General features: G+C 43.6%; 1 protein-coding gene across 1 annotated transcript in view; it reads left to right on the top strand.

The window, feature by feature from the left end:
- The window catches only part of CNOT1 (CCR4-NOT transcription complex subunit 1), a 1,017,784-nt gene that overhangs the window by 166,187 nt on the left and 824,425 nt on the right, over positions 1 to 27,172 (top strand). The window contains 1 exon segment of the mRNA XM_030203593.1: positions 8,980 to 9,183. Within this exon segment, the coding sequence (XP_030059453.1) occupies positions 8,980 to 9,183 (204 nt within the window).

Here is a 27,172-nt window from a genome sequence, read left to right as displayed (position 1 = left end):
TTTTTTTTTTTTTTTTTTTTTCCCTTTCTTTCCAAACTGCTAGTACTTTGTCTACCCAGTGAGAGAGACTCTTAATCTATGCTGTTTTTTTAAAAGCTAGCAACTGTCCTAACGTCTAAGACGGCATTAGGTTTGCTAGTCATCTTGTTCGGAATCCTCTCAGAACTATTGACAGGAATTGGTGGATTATAAAGGTATAACTGTAGTTGGTCAGCAGGTTTTTCTGGTAACTCGAGTTTCAGGAGACAGTGGGACGCTGCTGTCCAGAGGCAGGGAGAGTTGACCAAGCCATAGTCTCTTCTAGACTCAGTAGACCCCTGGACAATGTGAGAGCTGCAAAAGGCGCCATCATAGTTTGAAGGAAGCAAGGTGTTGAGGAAATTGCTTTGGAAACCGTTGGGGTTCCAAGTTTCCCTTGGTGTTTCTTAAGCATCACAGAAGTAAATGGAGTTGTCTTTCTCAATGCTCTAGGATGCTATTCTGTCCCATCTTTTTTTCCTCCTTTTTTATTTTAAGATGGGATTCTTTTTCTGTTTTTTGTTGGTTTGTTGTAAACTACCGTGTTAAGCCAACAGGAAGGGCAGTATAGTAAATAAAACTAAAGCATAAACTGTAAGGGAGAGGAAGGGATGGTAGATGGTATGGCTCCAAATTTTTGCTATACTGTCCATCAGGGAACAGCTGAGCAGCTTACAAAGTTCATTAACTGATGTAGATAAATTAACTAAAAAAATAAAATAAAGAATTCCATACAGAATAAAAGTATTTGTAAAGAAAAAGCTAAAGGAACTAAAATCATAGAACAGGAAAAAAGAGGCAGTGAAAGGAAAAAAAGTGAAAATACTAAAGTCATAGGACAGGAAAAAAAGGCAGTGAAAAAAAAAAGTGAAAATACTGTGGGTTAAAAGCTAGTCTCAGATTCATTTAAGAACACACAGTAAGGAAATTAACCTGCAGTCAATAAGTGTGCAATCTTAAATTTTTCTAGAGGCTTCAAACTGTAAATGAAGAGGTGAGATGTTTATAAACTAGGACACTGTAATGGGAAAAGATACACTGACGAGTAGTGTCAATCTGCCTAAAGGTAGGAAAAACTACACAGTTATGTTGTGAAAGGCTTTGACTGGTCTATACAGGATTAATATTTGATTAAGGAAAAGCAGGAGACCAGACCGTTGAACCATAGACTGTGATGTGTAGACTGGATAATCCATATGGTCTTATCATTGTCCTTTTCAGTTTCTATCTTTTGGCTTTTAGAAGTATGCAGTAGAACAGTGAGGGGGAGGATGTCTGCGGTCCGCTGTAGTCACAGAAAGGGGTATAAAGCTTTAATACACCGGTGCTTTGGTATTTTTGTGGCTTGGGTATCCCATTCTGTTGGAGTTCCTATCTAATTAAGGCTAAGCAAGGAGGTTTAATAAACAGGAGACCAAGTGACGTCAACATGTTGAAACTGATTAGATTAATCTATTTTCACTCCCCCACGCAGCCATCATCTCTAGTACAATCAAATGTGAGCTGCTGCATCCGTGCTCTTTATTGTTGGTAGCATTTTTATTTAATCTCACATATCAATTATGCCAGCTTGTGCAGCATACGGATGTACACGTAGGAAGTATAGTATGGAATAATTTTTCATAGGTAGAGCAGTAATTTGTTATAAATTGTAATCAGAGGCTGGTTATAGGGACACCCTAGCATGTTTGTGCAGATATTTCTTTTTTTCTCTCCTGGTAAAGGGTCACTAAAACAGACGTGTTATGAGAATCAGGTGATCAACACATGAATTAGGTTGAAACCTGGAAGCATTTAAAGTCTTTTTTTTTTTTTTTCTTTTCTTCCTATGCCTAGATCAAAAGAGAGATGGTTTGTGGGAACCTGCCTCTCTTGTTTTATGGAATGCAGTTACTACTATTTAAAAGTAAGATATTAAATAATGAGGGCAGAGCTGCCTTCATGCGGAAGTCCTGAGTCAGTCTAAATGTGCCAACATTTTCCAGTTCAGCACAATATTAGCAGCCAAGTTCGTACAAAGTTAATTATGTTCAGTGGAAAATAAATGTTGCCTCAGGCTGCTTATGTGAATATTCTATCGTTTCATTATTGCTACCAGATATTACATATTATGGGTGTTTGCTTTAAACTTTGTTTTAATTTGTTTACCCAGACACATTCACATGGTAAACTCAAAGGTGAATCCTAAGGGTGGTTGAACAATTAGGTATAAACTGTGTTGTTTCTGTCTGTACTTTTGTTTTGGAGTGGATTTGGTCCTGCTGATCTGTACATCTGCTGTCTGAATTTTGTAAGATGGAAATAAGAAAATTAAAATTTGGATGTATTCTGTAGAAGTTGTTTACTTTTGCAATGTGATGGATGCCTGTTTTTGGTGCATATATGTGATAATCTTTGAATAACTGCCTATACTTAAGGCTATGATTTCTGAACATATGGCATTAACTTTTAAATGCCCAGTTGGGTATATATTCTAATCTCAACTTTGTTAAATGATTCAGGCATATCCATCTATTTGCTCCCATTAATTCTATTCTGTCTTGCTGTATTTTCAAATGTAAGCCACATTGAACCTGGCTTTGCTTGGGATAATGTGTGATTATAAATCTAAAAAATAAATCCTTTATTCTCCACCTTTTAAGACATTGCCTACCCTCTGGATAGTGATGGCACAAGGAAAGCAAGTTTGGTCCATTGAAGACTAACTCAAAATAACCTGCCCCTTAGCTGGGCCCTAGAATTATCATATTGAAAATGCGATCGTACCACGCCTCTGTGTTTCTTCCACTAAGTTAAACGATTAACTGGATTTCTTGAAAGGATTATATAGACTTTGGGTGCATGACTAGGGACAGAAACACATTTATTCAATATCACAATTCCTCATGTACAGCTAGAAAATAACCGTTTAGTGTGGATAGTGCTCATAATGAGCTCCTTTTATTATCGACCAGATAGAGAATTGTGTTCAGTTTTGGCACGGTATAAGTCATCACAAGAACAAAATATAAGAAAACCAATGGACTGCATTAGGGACTTGTACCCTGTTTTAGTTATGTTTAAACAAGAGAGACTTGCAAAAATAATTTTATTTTGACTTACTACTACTACTACTATTTGACATTTCTAAAGCGCTACTAGGGTTACGCAGCACTGTACAATTTAACATAGAAGGACAGTCCCTGCTCAAAGAGCTTATAATCTAAAGGACAAATGTACACCGCCTGCCCCTGAAACATGTTCAAAACAGAATAATCCATTTGTGTGTGTAAAAGGTACTTGTACAAAACAGATGATGTGATCCATGTGCCCAAGATGATGTGATCCATGTGCCCCAATGAAAGGAAAGTTTAGGCTTCCATTTAATTTCAATATATTCCATCGGCTTTATAACACCAGGATTCCCAAGGCAGATTGGTTTAACAGTTAAGATGAACCCATCAGGAAACAGGATATTCTCACTGAAATTTTAAATGTACTACTTTGTAGCTTCGTTGCGTGCCCCCTAGTCCTTCTATTTTTGGAAAGAGTAAACAAGCGATTCATGTCTACCCGTTCCACTCCACTCATTTTATAGACCTCTCATATCTCCCCTCAGCCGTCTTTTCTCCAAGCTGATGAGCCCTAGCCACATTAGCCTTTCCTCATAGGGAAGTCATCCCATCCCCTTTATCATTTTTGTTGCCTTTCTGTGTACCTTTCCTAGTTCAACTATATCTTTATTATTTTTTTTTTTTTGGAGATACGGTGACCAGAATTGCACACACTATTCGAGGTTGCATTCACATCATGGAGTGATTCAAAGGCATTATAACATCCTTATTTTTGTTTTCCATTCCTTTCCTAATACCTAATATTCGTTTGCTTTTGTTAGCCGCCACTACACACTGAGCAGAAGGTTTCAACATATCCTCATCAACGATGACACTTAGATTCCTTTCCAAGTCTGTGACTCCTAATGTGGAACCTTGCATTATGTAGCTAATTTGGGTTCCTCTTTAACCACATGCATTACTTTGCACTTGCTTACATTAAACTTCATCTGCCATTTGGATGCCCAGTCTATCAGTCTCCCAGTCTTGTAAGGTCGTCTTGCAATTTGTCACAATCCTCTTACGATTTAACAACTTTGAATAACTTTGTGTTGTCTGCAAACTTAGTTACCTCACTAGTTATTACCATATCTAGATCATTTATAAATGTTAAAAAGCAGCAGTCCAATCACAGACCCCTGCGGAACCTCACTATCTACCATTCTTCATTGAGAATACTGACCATTTAACCCTATTGTGTTTTCTATCCTTTAATCAGTTTTTAATCCACATGACTTTCCAATTTCCTCTGGAGTATTTCATGAGGTACTTTGTCAAATGCCTTTTGAAATTCCAGATACACATTATCGATGGCTCACCTTTATCCACATGTTCACCCCCTTCAAAGAAATGTAGTAGATTTGTGAGGCAAGATTTCCCTTCACTAAATCCATGTTGACTTTGTCTCATTAATCCATGCTTTTGAATATGCTCTTTAACTTTGTTCTTTATAATAGTCTCTACCATTTTTCCTGGCACTGTTGTCAGTCACACCAGTCTGTAATTTCCTGCATCACCTCCAGAACACTTTTTAAAAATCGGCATTACACCACCCTCTAATCTTCTGTTACCATGCTTTCTTTTAAAGATAAATGCATAGATTGCAAGTTCATTTTTCAATTATATCAATACTCGGGATGTATACCATCCAGTCTTGTCAATTTGCTACTCTTCAGTTTGCCAAATTGCCCCATTACATCTTCCAGGTTTACAGAGATTTGATTGTTTCTCTGACTCGTCGGCATTGAATACCATTGAATACCTTGGTGAAGACCAAAGCAAAGAATTTATTTAATCTCTCTGCTATGGCCTTGTCTTCCCTGAGTGCCCCTTTTATCCCTCCGTCATCTCACAGTCCAACCGATTCTTTTGCCGGCTTCTTGCTTTTAAGATATCTAAATGTTTTAATGCTTTTTTTGCCTCCAATCCAATCTTCTTTTCAAATTCTCTTTGCCTTCCTTATGAGCGCTTTTCATTTGACTTGCCATCCTTTATGTAGTTTCCTATTATTTTCAGTCAGATCCTTCCCTGTTCTGAAGGATTTTCTTTTAGCTCTAATAGCTTCATTCACCACACTTTTTAACCATGCTGGCTGTTTAGTCTTCCTTCCTCCTTTTTTTAATACACGGAATATATTTGGCCTGGGCGTCCATGATATTATGGACATTCTCTGTCAGGTTTGGTCAGACTCCTCAGATCTTCATCCTTCCAGGGCCTATATTTATTTGGGTTTCCTTTAAAAAAAAAAATCAAATAATAAAAAACCTATAAAACCAAAATTTGGATACGAACAACAAAAATGTTGGCAGTATTTTTCCTGTTATGTTTCATGTATAACCTATAGGTAGAGATTCTCATAAATGAGGACAATTTATAGCCTGCTTGTCCTCTGAGAAAGCAAAGCTGCTTACTTATAATGTATTGCAAGGACAGCAGGATACAAGTTCATATAAAACCACTTAGAGACTCGGAGATCCTACCAAGTGAAGACAACTTTTGTTCCCCCCCCCCCCCCCCCCCCCCCCCCCATGGAAAGTGAAAAGTGGAGTCCTCCAGAGCTTGCCGCTCTCACCAGTGTTCAACCTGATGATGGCTCCCCTTGCCCAAACACTAGTCAATCAAGGCTTCAACCCTTCATATACGCTGATGTGTCAATTTACATCCCCTTCAATAAGAATCCACATGAAATTGCAACCAGAATCATGGACAGTGTAAACATAATGGAATCCTGGGCATCATCGTTCAAGCTTAAACTGAACAAGGAAAAAAACACATTGCCTAATACTCACATCATACAACACCGAACGCTTCTCAAAAATCAACACCATCTGCACAACCCTCCCCAATATCTGACAACATAAAAATCCTAGGAGTTGCCATTGATTGCTATCTATCCTTCAATTAAATAAATCTTAAGTATGAACAAAATGTTCCATACATGTGAAAATTGAAACACACAAAAAATTATTTCCCGAGACACGTATTCTGCACATTAGTCCAATCTATGGTCCTTGCCTATGCAGACTACTGCAATGGAACCTATGCCAAACAACTACTAAAGAAAATGCAAACAGCATAAAATACAGCTGACTAATGTGCAGAACAAATCGATTCAAAAGTGCAAGACCACTGCTCCAAAAGCTACATTGGCTACCCATCAAAGCACGCATATCTTTCAGAATATGCACCTTAGTATAAAATTAATTTTCAGCCTTGCACCGGAATACATGTAACTTAATTGAACTACCTATATGCAACGCAATAAAAGGCACAAGAACCTACCTTATCCTACACTTTCCAAGATGTCAAGGCCTAAAATATATATCGTCATACTCAACCAGCTTTCCGTACGTCTGCCCTAAGACATGGAACACAATATCAAAAGTCGGCACCCTGACATAATAGACCCTGACAAAAAAAATCCCGACAAAACCCCAACAAAACAGACTAAAACCAAAACAGACCATGACAAACCCTCCCCCCACCCCCCCCCCCCCCCCAAAAACAAAAAACAAAAAAAAACCCCAAGACAAAATACTCTACATAAAACAGGGCAGGGAAACCTTAATCAAGCTGGATTATCTTGTCAAGCAGGTTTATGATTCTCACTAGATACCAAGTGTGGATAGTGAAGTCAAGCCGTAGGCAGGTGCCAGGACTTTCAAGTGACAAGCCGTGGACTTTCTCAGTAAATCTATTTCATCAGGCCCTTTTGTCAGGAGTCCATTTTGTCAGGGACTTTTGTTGGGAACTTTTTTGTCTGGTTTCTTTTGACAGGGTGCCCCAAAAGTCCTAAAATGTATGACTACCTATCTTTCTGAAAGCACCTGAAAGCCCACTTCAGAAAATCTATACTCTGATCCCACACAACAAAACTAAACACCAAACATACCATGAAACTAGAGTCCAATAGAAACTGAACAGAACACAATGCTTTGACTTCTAATGACAGTGATAATGTTTAACTGTTGTAAAATGTAAGCCACATTGAACTGACAGTTGATGGAAATGCAGTTAATAGAGGGTGGGGAGGAATGCATGACCCACATATGCCCAAAGCTGTAGCATTTCCCCAGGCGTTGACACGTCTCACTTGTGTGGATGGATAGATATCATGCTGATCTTTGAAAAACTTGAGTAACTTTTCTATAGGTTCACAATGAAACATGACATTTATTATGCTGACTTCTGAACAAGAAAGCAAATCTAAACTAGTTGTCAGATTGCCCACTGCTTCTACTTTGCATCTGATTTTAATAATGGTATCACATTTGATAATAGATTCTGATTTCTGAGAAAGCAGTTTAGCTGTGTTTATACAGGTTTATTTTCCACGAGCTTCTGGCTCCATTTTGCCTCTAGTGGTAGTCTTCCTTTACTTTTCTTGTTTTTTATTGCCCTCTTACTCTGTTTCCCAATCTAGCTTTGCAATTGGAATGTTGGGGAGCTGCAGTCTTCTTACAAAAATAACACACCAAATTTGACTCACTAGGTGTTACTCTTGTGCCATTTGTGGCCCCAGGCTATGTTACATGTTAAAATGTTTTCTGATGTGTGAATCATTTTCAAAGAACTTTAGTATGCATTTTCTGATTGATTTTCCTAAAAAGAAAACTCTAAAATATATGGTTTGTTTTAGTTTTTCTCCAGTTAAATAAAATTAGGGGTGATCATGGATTGTTCTTACATGCATTATCACCATTAACAGTAGTTCTCAATTTTTCTTCTGTTGTTGTGATGAGATGTGACAGTGGATGGACATTCATTCACAGCTGAACAGAAAAATCCTAAATTTCTTTAATATGATGCAAGGGAAATATAGAATATTCTTAAACAGAATTTATTTTAATAAACTGTTATGAAATGATTTTTTTTTAGTTGTTTTGATCTTCTTTCAGTGAGATCTGGGAATGTATTGCATATAGTTTGAGGTTGAATTAATATTAAACTTGCTGTCAAAAAACATTCTCATTCTAGTCTATACAGAGTATAGAGCTAGGATATTTTTCTTTACAGGTTGTCATACAGAATAAAGTTTTTAGCAAATATGTGTTCAGATTCTGGTGTCACCTCACAGCAATACAATCTCTCCACTTCCAGGTACTATGAAGGAACGCAAAATTCTTCAAATATGCTTTTCAGAAACTACATAGCAAATAGAACCTATGAATAGAAGACTTTTGTAACATTTCCAATTGGTTCTGATGGCAGCAGTTATTGAGAGTAGTGGGGAAGTAGTTATGAGATCAGTTACGGGGGTTTCAGGTACCTGACTCTCCTGATCTCTGCTCTCTCCAGCTTGCAGGCCTGCATGGTTAAGGAAAAGCGTAGGTTTGCTTTCTATGCCACATTTTTTGACACCAGTGTGTCCCAACACACTGAGAACCACTGCTCTAATATATAGTGTAGTATAAAGATAATAAAATATTTTTGAGATACAGAATATGGCCATAATTTTTTTTTCAAATGTGAGAAATGAAGATAGAGCTAGAAAAAAAAGCTATAGAGGCAATAAAATAACTTGAAGTTAATTGGTGTATCTAATGTATATACTTAACCAGTATATTAATTGAACCTTCATTGTTTGTAACATCTGTAAAACTCCTTAATACCAATATGCCATTCTTTTCCAGAATCAGATTTAGCATCTATAGTAGACTAATCATAAAGGCCAGTCAGATTGAGTAACTGGGAAAGACCAAGTACCATATCAGTAGTAAATAGTGTGAAGGTACAGTGTAAGTTGAAAATGGGACTGTGAAATGGGAGTGAACATAAGAAGCTGTACATGGGTTAAACATTGAAGTTAGGTAAGGCAAACCAGTGGATTTAATGATTCCTTAATGCATGTTTTCCTTTCCCTTTAAAGCTGCTCAGTTTGTAAAACAGAAACTTCCAGATTTACTGCGTTCTTACATTGACGCAGACGTCAGTGGAAATCAGGAAGGTGGCTTCCAAGATATCGCCATAGAGGTCCTGCACCTTCTCCTCTCCCATCTCCTTTTTGGACAGAAGGGAGCCTTTGGAGTTGGACTGGAGCAGATTGACGCTTTCCTTAAGACACTGCGCAGAGGTAAGACACTAGGGGAAATCGTCTAGAGCCAGGGGTTCTAAATTTTGGTTCTCGAGATCCAGAAGTGTTTGATTTTTATGGCCACAGGGAATATTAGATTTTTTTTCTTTAGGTAAGGTTCATTTGGTCAGTGGGTTACATGACAGTGTTCTTTGAGTCCTCACGAGGAACTCATAGGGATTATATTGCAATCAGGTTACTATCCTCAGTACCTTAAATGCCATTTCATCTTGTTTCATCTTTAAAGTATATCTATTGTGTAGCTGTTCCCTTATTGGGCATATACCTTGGGGGGGGGGGGGGGGGGGGGGGATTACAGGGTTCTGGGATGGAGTGGTCTAATGGTTATTGCAGAGGGCTTTGATCCTGGCCACTTGGGTTTAATTCCTACTGCAGCTCCTTGTTTTCGGCAGGTCACTTAATCCTCCATTGCCCCAGGTACAAAACTTACATTGTGTGTCCTCTAGGGAAAGAGAAAGTACCTGTATATAATGTGTACAGCGTTGCGTACGTTTAGTAGCGTTATAGAAATGATTAGTAGTAGTATGGGACCAACTACAGCTTGGAGGCTGTTGGCGCCAGCATCATTCACTCTTTCTCTGCTTCCACAAACTGGTCCAGGGGCTTGTTATGAACATATAAAACTTACTGTAAATCTTTAGTGGTCAGAGCAAATTAAATCAGTCAAGATGCAGAGTATAAAATAGTAAAAGATCATAGTTCTCCTTGGCTCCTTTTACCGCTACCTGTGGTATAGAGAGAAGCTTCTCCACCTCTGATCAGAATTTCTTTAAGCAGTAGAATCTAGTACTCTTACAGGAGCAGCATGATAGCAAGCCCTCAAATATTTGCCAGAGCCGGGTGCAAAGCAAGCTTCACCATCTCCAGCTTATCTGGAAGCTTCTGAGAAGCCTCACCTTCCATGTGTATCACTTCCTGCTCATTGCTTTTGTATGGGACCTCCCCCAGTCTCTGTTTTTCTGTGGAGCTGTTAAGAGCCATATTTTTTTTTATTAGGAAAATGGCTTTAGAGATGGAGGAGGAGCCCAGTGCAAAAGTGTGGGACAACCTCTAATTCCTTAACCTCTCGAAGTGCTGGTTCACAGAATCTTCAATGTTTAAATGAAAATATTGAAGACCTTTCTCTATACATTCTGTCGGTAAGAAAGCTGATTGTGGGCAAACTTAGAATGCGCAGACTAAGATGATCTAAGATGAGTTTGATAGAGTAACATAAGAGGGATGTAAAATCACCCTACAGCCACATTTTGCTCTTATTGGGCTGCCTCAGGGACTATAAACACTGTTAAAAACAATCAAAATAAAAGGCAATTGAATAAAAGTGTAACACTCGCATCTTCCATAAACAAATACTGCTAAAAGTAACTTAAACACATATAAGGGTACTAGCAACTATCGTTTAACTAAAACATCAACAAATATAATTCTGTAAAACTTACATCAAAAAGATAACACACATTAAAATGATCATCTAGGACTAATACCCTCAGGAATATCATTAAAGGGCTTCATTTAGAAGACATGAAAGAACATTGTTAAACACATAGAGGCACCAAGAAACTGATTCACATACCCAAACAAGTGTGAAACAACTGCAAACTCGGCTTAAAATCTAAAAGCAAACATAAAAATGCCAAAATGAGAGCTACAAGCCAGTATTAAACAAAAAAAGCAAGCTCAAGGAATGAATTTTCCATTAAAAATTACGGTGTCCACACTCTCTACCTCACAGACCCAGGTCTTGCTGCAGTTGAAGCCAGACAGCATAAGCTGCCATGTTTATCACCACTGCCTGTCATATGACCTTCCCTGTTCATGTTAACCACTAGCCCAAAAAAAAAATAAAAAACTAATTGTAAGTGTAATTAGGAGGATTGCTACAAGTGAAATTGGAAAATATAAAAAGAAATTTTGATATCTCACAAATTTTACTATTAGGATTTAAGTACATAAGTAATGCCACACTGGGAAAAGACCAAGGGTCCATCGAGCCCAGCATCCTGTCCACGACAGCGGCCAATCCAGGCCAAGGGCACCTTTTGATTGAATTCACTCAAAAGTTGTACAATGTAGTGCTAGGCTTGAAACGCTCAAACTGCATAAAAAGCATATCAAATGAAAGAGGACCTTCAGGGGAGCTCAATTGGCATCATTTTTTAAATAATTTTCTAATGTTTAAAATGCTGAAATGGCAAATGCCTTGTTATACTGTTCACGTTCCAGTGATATCACATTGAAATGATGCATATGACACGTCTAAGCCATCTTGCACGCTTGTAAACTGATGCTCAGAACTCCTGTGGTAAGCCAATAACACAGAAACCTAGCGTGCCAATGCTTAAAGGAATGAAATTTAAGTTATACTTGCACTATAAAAGCGGGGTGGGGGGTGTGCTTGACGCATGCGCACAACAGTTTTGCAGTAAGTTCAGCTCCTGAATGTATGCACCTGGCAAACCCGAAAATGAAGCACACATTGGTGTCTGTATTCTGCACTTTTTAAAAATTTCAATTTTTTAAAACTTGAAGCGTTTACATTTAAATGCAGGAAACAAGCGCCAATGCGTGCTTTCACTTTTGGTTTTGCTCTGACTCGCACAGATTCAGGTCTCATTGCTAGCGCTTAGGGGCTTGCGCAGGCTTCCTTCTGCTTCCAGATTACATATTGGCAGATTTCTAATGAAAGGATCATGAGAAATCCTCTCTTCAAAAATTCTATTTCCTGCTCTGAGCTGGCTTAATTTTTTCAGCTGTAAGGTGGCTTTGTTTTGTGCAGTGTGTTCTGAGCATTGGGAAGGGAATAGGAAATGTAGTTTGACTACATTAAAGATTAGAGCAAATAGCATGCTAGTGGTCTCGTCTCCTGCGCTAGAGCCTCTGAGCATTCTGCGCTCACTAGTTCAGCTGCTAGTTTGGTGCTAATTGCCTCTTTTGCCTGCATTTTTCTGAGCATCAGCCTATGAAAGAGCCTTGGAAACTGCCGGGCTTCATTGTAATGCATCACAATCATAAAAATATCAATCAATTAGCCATGTATATATTCAGAAGGCTGCTGTATTTTGAGAAGCAGAGCTTCCTCACCATTCTGTGGCAATAAAATCTGCTCTAGAGCGAAGAACTTCAGACCTGGATATTGACACGGTTGGGAGAATTTTTCTGAACACTATGCTGACTTCTACATAGGCATATGATATAGGTTATGGTCTCTCTATCATGTAACACTTACTAGTGAGTAAAGGGAAGGTGTGGAAAATTTATGGGCTTGGGTGACTTATGTTTATGAGATGGAATTGAAAGCTGCTGCACTGGGCATTGGATTTCACTCACATGGTTTAGTGTTTCAGATCTAAGTTATGAGCGAAAAAAATTGCTTAGTACTTTGAACAACGCAAAGCAATTGCAAGACAGTGGGTGAGAGAAACCCATTAGGCACAACTGGATGACATCATTGGCACCTGATATAGTAAACACCAGTTCTGAGGCGTCGTGCCGAAGGGACACACCCCACCCCTTTGTGCACCCCTTCTTATGCTGCTTTGGCAGTTACTGAGGCCATACTTCTATTAAGTTAGAATTTTCTAGGTTATTTTAAACATGAGATGGATTTTATTTGTATGACTGACCTTCTTGGGTATTTTTAATGGTCAGTTAAACTGATGTGACTGAACATGGGTTTATAGAAGTTCAAATTACCAATACCAAAAAAACTAAATATAGAACTGTTATCAAAATTTGCTGGATTGCAAGTCTGTATCCTTTCAGAGTATTGAAGTGATTACTGGAAAGGGAAAGTAGGACTAGGGGGCATGCGATAAAGCTACAATGTAGTAAGGGGCATGTGATAAAGCTATAATGTAGTAAATTTAAAACTAATGGGAGAAAATCTTTTTTCACTCAATGTGTAATTAAACTCTGAAATTCGTTGCCAGAGAATGTGATAAAGGTAGTTAGCTTAGCGGAGTTTAAAAAAAGGTTTGGACGTCTTCCTAAAGGCAAAGTCCATAGACCATTATTAAATGGACTTGGGGAAAATCCACTATTCCTGGGATAAGCAGTGTAAAATGTTTTGTACTTTGGGATCTTGGCAGGTATTTGTGACCTGGATTGGCCTCTGTTGGAAACAGGGTGCTGGGCTTGATGGACCTTTGGTCTTTCCCAGTATGGCAAGACCAATGTACTTATATTCAAGGAATTTTGTTTTCAAATACTGTAGTAGATTAAGCAATGTAAACAGCCTGAGAAATGTTTTCTTTCAGAGCTGGTTTGGAAAGATTTCTGTATTGCCCAGATACAATTATACAACAGTTCTGCATTCTGTCCATACTAGATCAGTTAACAAGGTTCTTTTGTTAAATGATCTTTTATTTATTTTGACTTGGGTTTTCTATTCGTAACATAGTAAATGACGGCAGATAAAGACCCAAATGGTCCATCCAGTCTGCCCAGCACTGTTCCTGTATTAAAAGTTCTGAAGCAAATGTCAAAGCCCCTTAAAATTTACACTCAAGCCCATCCATATCTATTCAGCCACAATCAGGGCAAAGACTGTAGAAGTACTCACAGCACTGGTTTTGTTGATGAAATGAGCAGCGAGGCACATGCTGACGAAATTCAACAACCTCCTGTCACTTTTGCAAGAGCATAGGAGAGTCTCAACACCATGCGGGCCTATCTGGAGGCCACTGGATGTCAGTGCTATGAGTTTTTACCGTCTGGCAAACTTAGTCTATGGAACTCAGACACAAGAGTGTACAGAGGACTATGACTGATTACTTCAAGTAAGTCTAATGTCAGTTAATGGAGACTGTATACTGTACGTATAATAAACAGTACTGTACATATGTTTATCAGATGTCAAGCTTCTTTGTGTCACAACGGTTAAGTGCACGCTCCAGTTAACTGCATGTATTTCTTTGGTCCCACACCCTTGCACTTAAGTGGATTGCACTGCATTCAAAAAGATGTTTTTAAATTCTAAATATCCATGCCATTCAAAATCTTGCCAAAGAGTTATAGAGTTTAAATATTTGTACCTATATACACACCAGAACAAAAAAATAAAACTAAAAGATTATGTACAATTGTCAAACTGGAGCAAAGCCAGTACAGCAGAATGTATCACCTATTCAGGGTAAGGAAAATGGTTGTTTGAACCATAGAGAGGGAATTCCATTTGCAATCAAAATGACTGAATCACTGTTAAAAGATGACAATTAGTGACTTCACATGAAATAGCTAGTAGGCTCTGTTGGTAGAATGTAATACAATTAAGCTGATCTGTAGTTAATTTTCTAAAATTGACCATATCTAGCCCAAGTTACCATTAGAAATTTTAGTTGAATGACCACTGGTTAAAAATATCATAAAAACAGAGAGACATTCACAGCCCTGTATGTGATTTGCCTATCACACTGAAAGACATAAGGCTTTAAGCTAAAGCTATAATTTGTGGATTCATGGAGGTCTTCCAGGTCAGAAGAGCAGAACATTTAATAAAAACCATGCTTACAAGTAAACACAATGCTAATAATAAACCCCTTCCTTCTAAGGGGTTTATTAGGCTGCATTGAGGCATGTTAATTGCCATTAATGCATGTTAATCTACCTTAAAAATATTTTAATGTATAAAACATCAGGTGCAATGTGTGGCAAAATAAGCTGTAACACATGCATAGGCAAGCCCATTAGTATGTAAAACTGTTAACAGTGTAACCATTTTTCTCCGAGGACAAGCAGGCTGCTTGTTCTCACTGATGGGTGACGTCCACGGCAGCCCCTCCAATCGGAACACTGTCTAGCAAAGTCCTTTGCTAGTCCTCGCGCACCGCGCATGCGCGGCCGTCTTCTCGCCCGAACCGGCTCGTGCCGGCCAGTCTTCTTTGTCCGCGCTCGGTACGGATGTGTTTCGCCGTTCGCGCCCCAAAGTTGACCTCGCGTGTCGTTTATCGACTTCGTTCTTAAAAAAAAAAAAAAAAAAAAAAAGGTGTCGGAAGGAGTCCTTTATAGTTTTTTCCCTTCCCGTACTTCTAGTTTTGCCCCGGTAAGTTTTCTTTCGTCGTCGGGGTAGGCCCTATTTAGGCCTCGGTCGAAGTTTCTCTTCCCCCTATTTTTGCGGTGCCAATTTCGCCATTTCGAGTTTTGATCTCGCCGGCGTGATTTTTCCGCCCATGACATCGAAGTCTTCCAGCGGCTTCAAGAAGTGCACCCAGTGCGCCCGGGTAATCTCGCTCACTGACAGGCACGTGTCGTGTCTTCAGTGTCTGGGGGCTGGGCACCGCCCTCAGGCCTGTAGTCTGTGTTCCCTTTTGCAAAAGCGGACTCAGGTAGTGAGATTAGCCCAGTGGAACGTTTTGTTCTCGGGCTCTTCGTCGGCATCGGCACCGGGAGTATCGACTGCTTCGACGTTGTCGGCGCCCGGACCTTCATCCTCGCCCCCGAGTGCATCGGCCCTCTGCATCGGGGCGACATCGGAGGGCGTCGTCGGTGGTATCGAGACCTCCTCGTCTGATGTCGTCGGACGGTGGTGCTTCGTCTGGAGTGCAGGTGAGAGCTGTCCATTCCCCTGCTGGTGGCGGTGAGCCTTCGGGTGGGTCTCCCCCTACCCTGAGGGCTCCTGCGGTACAGCCCCCCCCCCCGAGACCGACCTTCTTCGGCCTCTGCCCGAGGAAGAGACGGCTGGATTCTACGTCCTCCTCGTCGGTGCCGGGAAGCTCCGGTGACGTGCTTCGTTCCAAAAAATCGAAGAAGCATCGTCACGGGTCCCCTTCCCGTGTCGGCACCGAGAGCTCTGGGTCGCCGAGGGAGTCGGCACCGAGAGGACCGCTCGCCCTCTGTTCCAAGAGGTGTCGATGCGCTCCCCTTTGGACAGCCCGGAACAGCCTCCACGCCCGGAACAGGTTCTGACATCGACTCCTGCATCGGCTTCCATGTCTTTTTCCACAGCCGCTCTACACGAGAGCCTCCGGGCCATTCTCCCAGAGATTCTGGGAGAGCTGTTGCGCCCTACCCCTCCGGTACCGGGGGTGCTTGCGCCTCCGGTACCGTCGAGCGAGGCGCCGGCTGGCCCATTGTCCGGGGTGAGGTCTCCGACATCGGTGCCGCTTGCGGTACCGAGTGCGGTAGCCTCCCAGGAAGGCTCCCCGACTATGTCGGCGGAGGGAGCTTCGCCGGTGCGGGCGAGGGAGTCTACCTCTCGACGCTCCCACCGTGGCCGTGGTTCCATGGAGTCGAGCCGGGCACGGTTGCAGACACAGGTCCGTGAACTTGTGTCTGACACCGATGGTGAGGCCTCGTGGGAAGAGGAGGAGGACATCAGATATTTCTCTGACGAGGAGTCTGAGGGTCTTCCTTCTGATCCCACTCCCTCTCCTGAAAGGCAGCTTTCTCCTCCTGAGAGCCTGTCTTTCGCTTCCTTTGTCTGGGAGATGTCTACGGCCATCCCCTTCCCGGTGGTTGTGGAGGACGAGCCCAGGGCTGAAATGTTTGAGCTCCTGGACTATCCTTCTCCACCTAAGGAAGCGTCCACAGTACCCATGCATCATGTCCTCAAAAAGACATTGGTGGCGAACTGGACCAAGCCTCTAAGTAATCCCCACATTCCCAAGAAGATCGAGTCCCAGTACCGGATCCATGGGGACCCAGAGCTGATGCGCACTCAGTTGCCTCATGACTCTGGAGTTGTGGATTTGGCCCTAAAGAAGGCCAAGAGTTCTAGGGAGCATGCTTTGGCGCCCCCGGGCAAGGACTCTAGAACCTTGGACTCCTTTGGGAGGAAGACCTACCGTTTTTCTATGCTCGTGGCCAAGATTCAGTCCTACCAGCTCTACACGAGCATTCACATGCGGAACAATGTGCGGCAGTTGGCGGGCTTGGTGGACAAGCTCCCCCCTGAGCAAGCCAAGCCATTTCAGGAGGTGGTCAGGCAGCTGAAGGCGTGCAGAAAATTCCTGGCCAGAGGGGTGTATGACACCTTTGATGTTGCGTCCAAGGCCGCTGCTCAAGGTGTGGTGATGCGCAGACTCTCATGGCTGCGTGCCTCCGACCTGGAGAATAGAATCCAGCAGCGGATTGCGGACTCGCCTTGCCGTGCGGATAATATTTTTGGAGAAAGTCGAGCAGGTGGTAGAGCAGCTCCACCAGCGGGACACCGCATTCGACAAGTTCTCCCGCCGGCAGCCTTCAGCCTCTACCTCTACAGGTAGAAGATTTTTTGGGGGAAGGAAGACTGTTCCCTACTCTTCTGGTAAGCGTAGGTACAATCCTCCTTCTCGACAGCCTGTGGCCCAGGCTAAGCCCCAGCGCGCTCGCTCTCGTCAGCAGCGTGCGCCTCAGCAAGGCCCCTCGGCTCCCCAGCAAAAGCAAGGGACGAGCTTTTGACTGGCTCCAGCAGAGCATAGCCGACATCCAAGTGTCAGTGCCGGGCGACCTGCCAGTCGGAGGGAGGTTGAAAGCTTTTCACCTAAGGTGGCCTCTCATAACCTCCGATCAGTGGGTTCTTCAAATAGTCCGGCAAGGATACACCCTCAATTTGGCCTCCAAACCTCCAAATTGTCCACCGGGAGCTCAGTCGTACAGCTTCCAGCACAAGCAGGTACTTGCAGAGGAACTCTCCGCCCTTCTCAGCGCCAATGCGGTCGAGCCCGTGCCATCCGGGCAAGAAGGGCTGGGATTCTATTCCAGGTACTTCCTTGTGGAAAAGAAAACAGGGGGGATGCGTCCCATCCTAGACCTAAGGGCCCTGAACAAATATCTGGTCAAAGAAAAGTTCAGGATGCTTTCCCTGGGCACCCTTCTCCCCATGATTCAGCAAAACGATTGGCTATGCTCTCTGGACTTGAAGGACGCCTACACGCACATCCCGATACTGCCAGCTCACAGACAGTATCTGCGATTTCAGCTGGGCACACGCCACTTCCAGTACTGTGTGCTACCCTTTGGGCTCGCCTCTGCGCCCAGAGTGTTCACGAAGTGCTTGGCTGTAGTAGCAGCGGCACTTCGCAGGCTGGGGGTACACGTGTTCCCATATCTCGACGATTGCCTGGTGAAGAACACATCCGAGGCAGGAGCCCTGCAGTCCATGCAGATGACTATTCGCCTCCTGGAGCTACTGGGGTTTGTGATAAATTATCCAAAGTCCCATCTTCTCCCAGTGCAGAAACTCGAATTCATAGGAGCTCTGCTGGATTCTCGGACGGCTCGCGCCTATCTCCCAGAGACGAGAGCCAACAACCTGTTGTCCCTCGTCTCGCGGGTGCGAGCGTCCCAGCAGATCACAGCTCGGCAGATGTTGAGATTGCTGGGCCACATGGCCTCCACAGTTCATGTGACTCCCATGGCCCGCCTTCACATGAGATCTGCTCAATGGACCCTAGCTTCCCAGTGGTTTCAGGCTGCTGGGGATCTAGAAGACGTGATCCACCTGTCCACGAGTTTTCTCAAATCCCTGTATTGGTGGACGATTTGGTCCAATTTGACTCTGGGACGTCCTTTCCAAATTCCTCAGCCACAAAAAGTGCTGACCACGGATGCGTCTCTCCTGGGGTGGGGAGCTCATGTCGATGGGCTTCACACCCAAGGAAGCTGGTCCCTCCAGGAACGCGATCTGCAGATCAATCTTCTGGAGTTACGAGCGATCTGGAATGCTCTGAAGGCTTTCAGAGATTGGCTGTCCCATCAAATTATCCAAATTCAGACAGACAACCAGGTTGCCATGTATTACGTCAACAAGCAGGGGGGCACCGGATCTCGCCCCCTGTGTCAGGAAGCCGTCAGCATGTGGCTCTGGGCTCGCCGTCACGGCATGGTGCTCCAAGCCACATATCTGGCAGGCGTAAACAACAGTCTGGCCGACAGGTTGAGCAGGATTATGCAACCTCACGAGTGGTCGCTCAATTCCCGTGAAGTGCGACAGATCTTCCAGGTGTGGGGCACCCCCTTGGTAGATCTCTTCGCATCTCGAGCCAACCACAAAGTCCCTCAGTTCTGTTCCAGGCTTCAGGCCCACGGCAGACTGGCATCGGATGCCTTCCTCCTGGACTGGGGGGAGGGTCTGCTGTATGCTTATCCTCCCATACCTCTGGTGGGGAAGACTTTGTTGAAACTCAAGCAAGACCGAGGCACCATGATTCTGATTGCTCCTTTTTGGCCGCGTCAGATCTGGTTCCCTCTTCTTCTGGAGTTGTCCTCCGAAGAACCGTGGAGATTGGAGTGTTTTCCGACCCTCATCACACAGGATGAAGGGGCGCTTCTGCATCCCAATCTCCGGTCCCTGGCTCTCACGGCCTGGATGTTGAGAGCGTAGACTTTGCCTCTTTGGGTCTGTCAGAGGGTGTCTCCCGCATCTTGCTTGCTTCCAGGAAAGATTCCACTAAGAGGAGTTACTTCTTTCTGTGGAGGAGGTTTGCCGTCTGGTGTGACAGCAAGGCCCTAGATCCTCGCTCTTGTCCTTCACAGACCCTGCTTGAATACCTTCTGCACTTGTCTGAGTCTGGTCTCAAGACCAACTCTGTAAGGGTTCACCTTAGTGCAATCAGTGCATACCATTACCGTGTGGAAGGTAAGCCGATCTCAGGACAGCCTTTAGTTGTTCGCTTCATGAGAGGTTTGCTTTTGTCAAAGCCCCCTGTCAAGCCTCCTACAGTGTCATGGGATCTCAATGTCGTTCTCACCCAGCTGATGAAACCTCCTTTTGAGCCACTGAATTCCTGCCATCTGAAGTACTTGACCTGGAAGGTCATTTTCTTGGTGGCAGTTACTTCAGCTCGTAGAGTCAGTGAGCTTCAGGCCCTGGTAGCCCAGGCCCCTTACACCAAATTTCATCATAACAGAGTAGTCCTCCGCACTCACCCTAAGTTCTTGCCAAAGGTTATGTCTGAGTTCCATCTGAACCAGTCAATTGTCTTGCCAACATTCTTTCCCCGTCCTCATTCCTGCCCTGCTGAACGTCAGCTGCACACGTTGGACTGCAAGAGAGCATTGGCCTTCTATCTGGAGCGGACACAGCCCAACAGACAGTCCGCCCAATTGTTTGTTTCTTTTGATCCCAACAGGAGGGGAGTGGCTGTGGGAAAACGCACCATATCCAATTGGCTAGCAGATTGCATTTCCTTCACTTACGCCCAGGCTGGGCTGGCTCTTGAGGGTCATGTCACGGCTCATAATGTTAGAGCCATGGCAGCGTCGGTAGCCCACTTGAAGTCAGCCTCTATTGAAGAGATTTGCAAAGCTGCGACGTGGTCATCTGTCCACCCATTCACATCTCATTACTGCCTGCAGCAGGATACCCGACGCAACAGTCGGTTCGGGCAGTCAGTGCTTCAGAATCTGTTCGGGGTTTAGAATCCAACTCCACCCCCCTAGGCCCATGTTTGTTCTGTTCCAGGCTGCACTCTGTTAGTTGGTAAATTTTTTAGGTCAATCTCAGTTATGTCCTCGCCGTTGCGAGGCCCAATTGACCATGGTGGTTGTTTTGAGTGAGCCTGGGGGCTAGGGATACCCCATCAGTGAGAACAAGCAGCCTGCTTGTCCTCAGAGAAAGCGAATGCTACATACCTGTAGAAGGTATTCTCCGAGGACAGCAGGCTGATTGTTCTCACAAACCCGCCCGCCTCCCCTTTTGGAGTTGTCTTCCCTTCTCTTTGTCTTGCTACATATGAGACTGGCCAGCACGAGCCGGTTCGGGCAGGAAGACAGCCGCGCATGCGCATCGGCGCGCGAGGACTAGCAAAGGACTTTGCTAGAAAGTGTTCCGATTGGAGGGGCTGCCGTGGACGTCACCCATCAGTGAGAACAATCAGCCTGCTGTCCTCGGAGAATACCTTCTACAGGTATGTAGCATTCGCTATAACACACATTGAAGTCTGAAAGGTAAATATGCAAGGATTGTGGAAAAAGAACCCCCTCCCCACCCCCCCCCCCAAAAAAAAAAAAAAAAAAAAACAACCCTCTGCTTACAATTCCTACCCACTGGAGGACTTGTAGTACAGCAGATTAACTTCCTCCTCCCATCCCCCATCAAGTGAAAGAAGTGGCCAGTGAAGCAAATAGTGTTGCTGCTGTTATATTCAACCCTCCCCCAACACAAAAGCATCTTCTCACCCCCTACCTGGGGATCAAATTTAGAATACTAAGTTCCTGAAGCCTGCACCCTGGCCTCAGAACTAAAAACCACAGGCCCTGCATTCTCTCAAGGCAATAAGAACAGGGTGCAATTACCCATCACTGTTACCCTAGTGTTGCATTGCCAGTAGAACTTATGGAGGCACTACTTTGGAAATCTGCACCATCAAAACAGGAGCAAATTAGGTGCCATCATATGAATTTCTGGCATGGAGGGGGAGGGGTTACATTATGGAGTTATTTTGTTGTTGAGCTGTGAGTAGAAGGGACTGGCTACTACTATTAAGTTCGAGGTGGGGGACACATATGTACCACTAGTCCACCAAGGATTAGGAAATACATTATTATTTATTTAGATTTCTGAATTACATAGTCCCTTGATAACACATCTATGTCCTGCCAGTTATAAATTTTTTTCATTCTCCGTGGTAGGGGAAAAAAAGAGAGGGGGGCAGTAGCTTGCCTTGATTTACCAGTTTTTAAAAAAAATGTTTTATTGGTTAACTCTGAAATCTCAACTGAATTAGAATTCTGTAAATTTTGCAATGACTCTCTGGAAGCTTATGCTCAGTGGGATTGTTACTTTTCAGAGGACAAGCAGGCTTGCTTTTACTTACAAGTGGGTAGATGCCATCCTGGCTCGCCGGGCGACGCATGATGGCGTCTACCCACTTGTGAGAATAAGAAGCCTGCTGTCCTCTGAGAATACCTGCTACAGGTAAATCTTTGCTTTATCGTTAACCAGAATCCTGGGTCAAGACTGCTTTATTAGATGTAATTTCATATGCATTCTGCCTGTTTACTAGATTAATTGTATTGGGGGATTTAAATCTGCACCTTGATGAGTCGGATTCTTTTGTTAATTTTAATGCTTTAGTGACCTGTTTTTGTTGAGTGGTCCAACTCGATGGGGGGTCGACGCCTTGCTGCTGAGCAGATGCCCTATTATCTTGCTCCGCTCCTGACGCTCGTAAATCCTTGATTTTAATCTGCTTAAACCTCCCAGAGCAGGTTTCTTTTCTGGCTTGTTAGCTTACTGAAAATCAGAGGGCACTTTTTAGGACAGTTGCAGTGTTCGGAGGCGTTCGCTTGAAGGGTTATGCCTACGAGGACTCCGTGGACTATGAAGCACCGCGCACAGAATACAACCTACTAGATGGCGGTGACACAAGTAGGCCCTTCACAGACAACCTTGTCGGTAGAGGTAATCAAGGAGATCACACAGCAAATCACGTCTGTTCTCGACGACAGGTTATCAAAACTTAGTCCTCAATGGACTCCATAAAGGACTCTTTGGAGAGACAAGGAGCTCGGCTCTAGCAAGCTGAAGACCACATTTCACGCCAAGACCAGGCGGAAGCTACAGCCACGAGGAATCGCGGTGCTGGAGTCGCAGTGCAAGAATTTAGCCCGACAAGTAGATGACCAAGAAAATAGAAGTAGATGTAACAACTTAAGGATAATTGGCTTACCTGAATCCATAAAGGATAAAGAACTTTGGAATTTTGTGGAGCGTTGGATACCCGATCAGCTTAAGGTCCAGCTTACAGGTAGAGCATTGTGTGTTGAGAGAGTTCACAGGGTTGGTTTGTTGCATGAGGGGGAGCGGCGCCCACAACCTGTTTTGGCTTGAATTCTCAACTATGCTGACAAAGAGAAGGTGCTTCAAGCGTTTCGAGGACAGCGCTCAGTGGAGTTTAATGGTCATAAGATTTTGTTTCAAGACTACTTGTGCAAGTCTCCATCCAAAGGAAACAAATGAGTCAGCACAGCAAACACCTTTTTGAAAAAGGAGTGCGTTTTGCCCTACTCTATTCAGCAAAGGTGCGAATTCTTCATGATGATAAAACTTTATTTCACTGACCCTAAGGATCTGAGGGCTAGATGCATCAACCAAATGTTAAAAAATCTAAATCGTAAAAGTGCTTAACGAATTTGAAACAATGAAGAATGCACAAAAAAAACAGCTCAAATGTTCGGTGTGGTATTGAAAAGTACAATGTATCAAGCGTTCATTATCCCCATCATTAATTTGCTCCTTAAGCATGTGCAGAGCTGCCACAAACGTATTAAACCTACGTAGGTTGCTTACATCAGACTGGGGCGTGTGAGGGGGGGATCCCGACCTGCAAGCCTTTTAGCTGTCTGATCTAGCAGAAGAATGCAGTTGAAGATAACTCTAAAAAGAACGACCCTCGTAAATCCCCTTTTGTAACAAAAGACCTCTTTGCAGCTTGTTTACAGTACTGGGAAAATTGGCTTCAGGGGATAGAGAGTGTTAATTTTCAAAGCTGCAGGGAGAAGCAGTATGTTTTGTTTTGTAATGATGCAGGGGAAAGCGGAGAGCCACGTGTTTGTATCTCACTTTTCTTTTTAAACATGCTGGCTTGGATTTTTATGGTGCAGGGAGCAGCGGGGAGATAGCTCAGGCCTTAACGAGAGGTCTGAGCGCACGTAAAACTTCTGACGGTAAATGATTCGTTGCAATCGTCGGTATGGTTAGTGCATTCCGAATTGTCCACATTTCAATGGTAGTTTCTTCTTTGCATTCCGTTTTCGTTAGCTGCTTGCTTCCTGGGAAAAAGGCCTTTAATGCATGCAACGGTTAGGAATTTCCTTCGTTAAAGGGTTGTTAGAGGGTTGTTAAGGTTTAGTGCATCTAGCCCTGAGTACCTTTACAAACTCATTGTCATGATTCTGACTATGGAACATTAGTTACCTTATTTTGGAGTCTACAGAAGGATCCTTGAATCACAATGCCTTTTTTTTTTCCTCTCAAAGCGCCTAGAGTGTTCACGGACCTCGTGAACCCCAGAACTACTACGCATATTATGTTCTGTGCGGCCTCTCGAAAGGCGTTTCTAATTTTCAACTGCTGATTGAACGGGGGCTCTCCCCCTTCCCCCTCTTTTTTTTTTTTTTTTTTTTTTTTTGCTTTTCTTCTCTCTACGCTGCTGTGCTGTAAAGTTGAGCTTCCTCCTAAGACTCCTCTTTGGGAAGTGGGATCAAAAGGGGTTAGTGGTGAGAAGATAGGGGAATGCTTGTTGTGCAGTTGTATGAGTGTTGCATGTTCTTTTTTGGAGTTTATCTTGGTTGTGTGGGTGGACATAGCAACTATGCTCTGGGGGGGGGGGGAGGGGGAAGGACTAGATTATAGCATTCTTGTTCTTACTGGGAATGTTTCAAATGTCTACCTGGGAAGTATTTGTTTTAGGGGGTTGCCTGTTGTCCAGCCTTCCACTGTTGGTTGTTTAGCAGCTTAGGGGGCTTGGCTGGGAGGCTTCCCGTGCTGATGTTGGTGGTTGGCTATCATCACTTTTGTCATCAGGCTTGCAATTACTGGCTGATCATAAAGTTTTCTCTGAATGTGGATGGTATCCACTCACCAATAAAACGCACTAAGATCCTACAAATGCTCAAAAGGCAACGTGTTGATATAGCCCTGTTGCAGGAAACTCACCTAGAGAAATCTGAGCGTCTTAAAAAGGGATTGGGTGGGTGACCTTTACTACGCGGCGTACAATGGAAGGCAGAGGGGAATAGCCATATTGATAAAGAAAAATACCTCGTTTTAACATGCACAGATTGTACCCAGAGGGCCGATTTGTGATTGTGGCGGGGCTCTTGCAGGGATTTAAGGTAACCCTATGTAGTATTTGTGCACCCAATATCTACATTTTTTACTCTTCTGGCAGCCCGTTTGGTGACTTTTGATTACCCTTTGATCCTGGGATTTGATTTCAGCATCACAAGTGATCCTTTGAAAGATTGTCAGTCCCCCCCCCACCCCCAAGAAGCCAGCTAGAGACCATGATGGACGGGGAGTTAACGTTTTGGTTCAAGAATTAGGCGTCATAGATATATGGCGGTTCCTCTACTTAGATGAGCGTGATTATACTTTTTTTCTCCCACCTGCATGGGGTCCATCCACGTCTAGATTATATTATCCTGTCTCAAGTTCTACTACGCGGAGTTAATCAGGTGGGAGTGGGTGTGCCTGATGTCTCGGACCATGCTCCAGTATGGGTGGACATGAGGTGGGGGGGAGGGCTTGCGGTCCCCCAGGTGGCAAATGAACCTGGCTCTGTATGAAGACCGCACTTTTCAGGCATATGTACGACAGGGGTGGTTGGACTATGTGGCTGAAAATGATGTTCCCTCGGGACCGCGCGTTTTCTGGGAAGCAACTAAAGCAGTGCTTCGTGGTAAAATCATTTCTTACACTGCATCCCTGCATAAACGTCGGGAACAAAAGCTGTGTGATCTGACAACTCAACTGTGGGACTTACGGAGGCTTCTTATTCTGAATCCTTCTGAGACCACGCGCAAGGCCTTTCTTGAAGCAAAGAAACAAATACAAGTTACTAGGCGATAAAGCACTTTATAGTATCAAGCTTTATAAATACCGCTTGCATCAGTGGGGTAATAAAACTGGGAATTTACTAGCCACCTTGGTGAGACAAAAGTCCACAAAAAGTTACATCAGCAGAATCGGATGCGTCCAGGGTTGGGCACACTAAACTGGAAGCCATACAACGGGAGTTTGTTCAGTTCTATTCAGCCCTCTACAGTAAGGGATCTTTTTCTAGGGAGGAATGCGAGAAATTTTTTGCTATCTTAAAATTGCCCTCTTTGACGTCAGACCAGCTGAAGTGCCTTAACAAGCCCGTGCAGGGGTGGTAAGTGCAGCACGTTATCAAACAGCTAAAACTGGCCAAAGCGCCAGGGCCGAATGGGCTAGGCCCTGAGTTTTACAAAATATTACATGACTTGCTGGCCCCCTTCTTTGTGTCTGTGTGAGGAGTTGAGGGAGTCCCGGGAGATGGGGTCATCTTTAAACCACATACATATAACAATCCTTCCTAAGCCACTTCAGGCACAGGCAGCTCCTTGTGACTCTGGGCAAGTCACTTAACCCTCCATTGCCCCATGTAAGCCGCATCGAGCCTGCCATGAGTGGGAAAGCGCGGGGTACAAATGTAACAAAAAAAAAAAAAAAGCCGGGGAAGGATGGGGAATTGGTGGGCTCGTATAGGCCTATTTCACTTAACCAAGATGTCAAGTTACTGGTGGCAGTATTAGCAGCCAGGTTGAATGGGTACATTCCCCATCTGGTCCACCAAGATCAAGTGAGCTTTGTCCCGGGCAGATTAGCTTCAGCTAATATTTTAAAGGTGAGACGCATTTTGCTTGAAGGGAGCCAGTGCCCAGGGGATGCTATCATGGCTAGTCTGGACGCGGAAAAAGCTTTTGATAAAGTTGTATGGGAATACTTGTTTTGGGTTTCACTGCATTTTGGCATCCATGGTGAAATTCTAGATTGAGTGTGGAAGCTGTACAGCAACCCCACGGCCCAAATTCTTATTAATGGTTTCATCACAGTGCTGTCCCTGAAGGGAGGGACCAGACAGGGCTGTCCTCCTATTTGATCTAACACTAGAGCCTCTTGCTGCACGGATACGACAGGACCTGTCTCTGAGAGGTATTTTTGTGGGGGTGCAAGAGTACCACATAATTCTGTTTGCGGATGACATGCTTCTGTTGCTTGATAATGCGTCCTCTGGCCTAACGAAGGTAATGACTATCATTCGGGATTTTGGGGCATTTTCTGGTCTTAGTATCAACTTTGGGAAATCAGAGGCCTTGCCCATTAGTTGCCCTTGTGCTTGTGCTAATCTCTCAAATTTTCCACTATCTTGGGCCAGAACAGGCATTAAGTACCTGGGGGGTATATCTAAGTGCAGATCAGGCTTGGATTTATAAGAAAAATATAACTGAAAGGTTGAATGACATAAAACAGCTGTGCATCTGCTGGAAGGATCTGCCAATAAACTTTTTAGGACTGGTGGCT

This window comes from Microcaecilia unicolor, chromosome 5 (assembly GCF_901765095.1).
Source record: "Microcaecilia unicolor chromosome 5, aMicUni1.1, whole genome shotgun sequence".
NCBI classification, from domain to species: Eukaryota; Metazoa; Chordata; class Amphibia; order Gymnophiona; family Siphonopidae; genus Microcaecilia; species Microcaecilia unicolor.
This window is presented reverse-complemented; position numbering and strand designations above follow the sequence as displayed.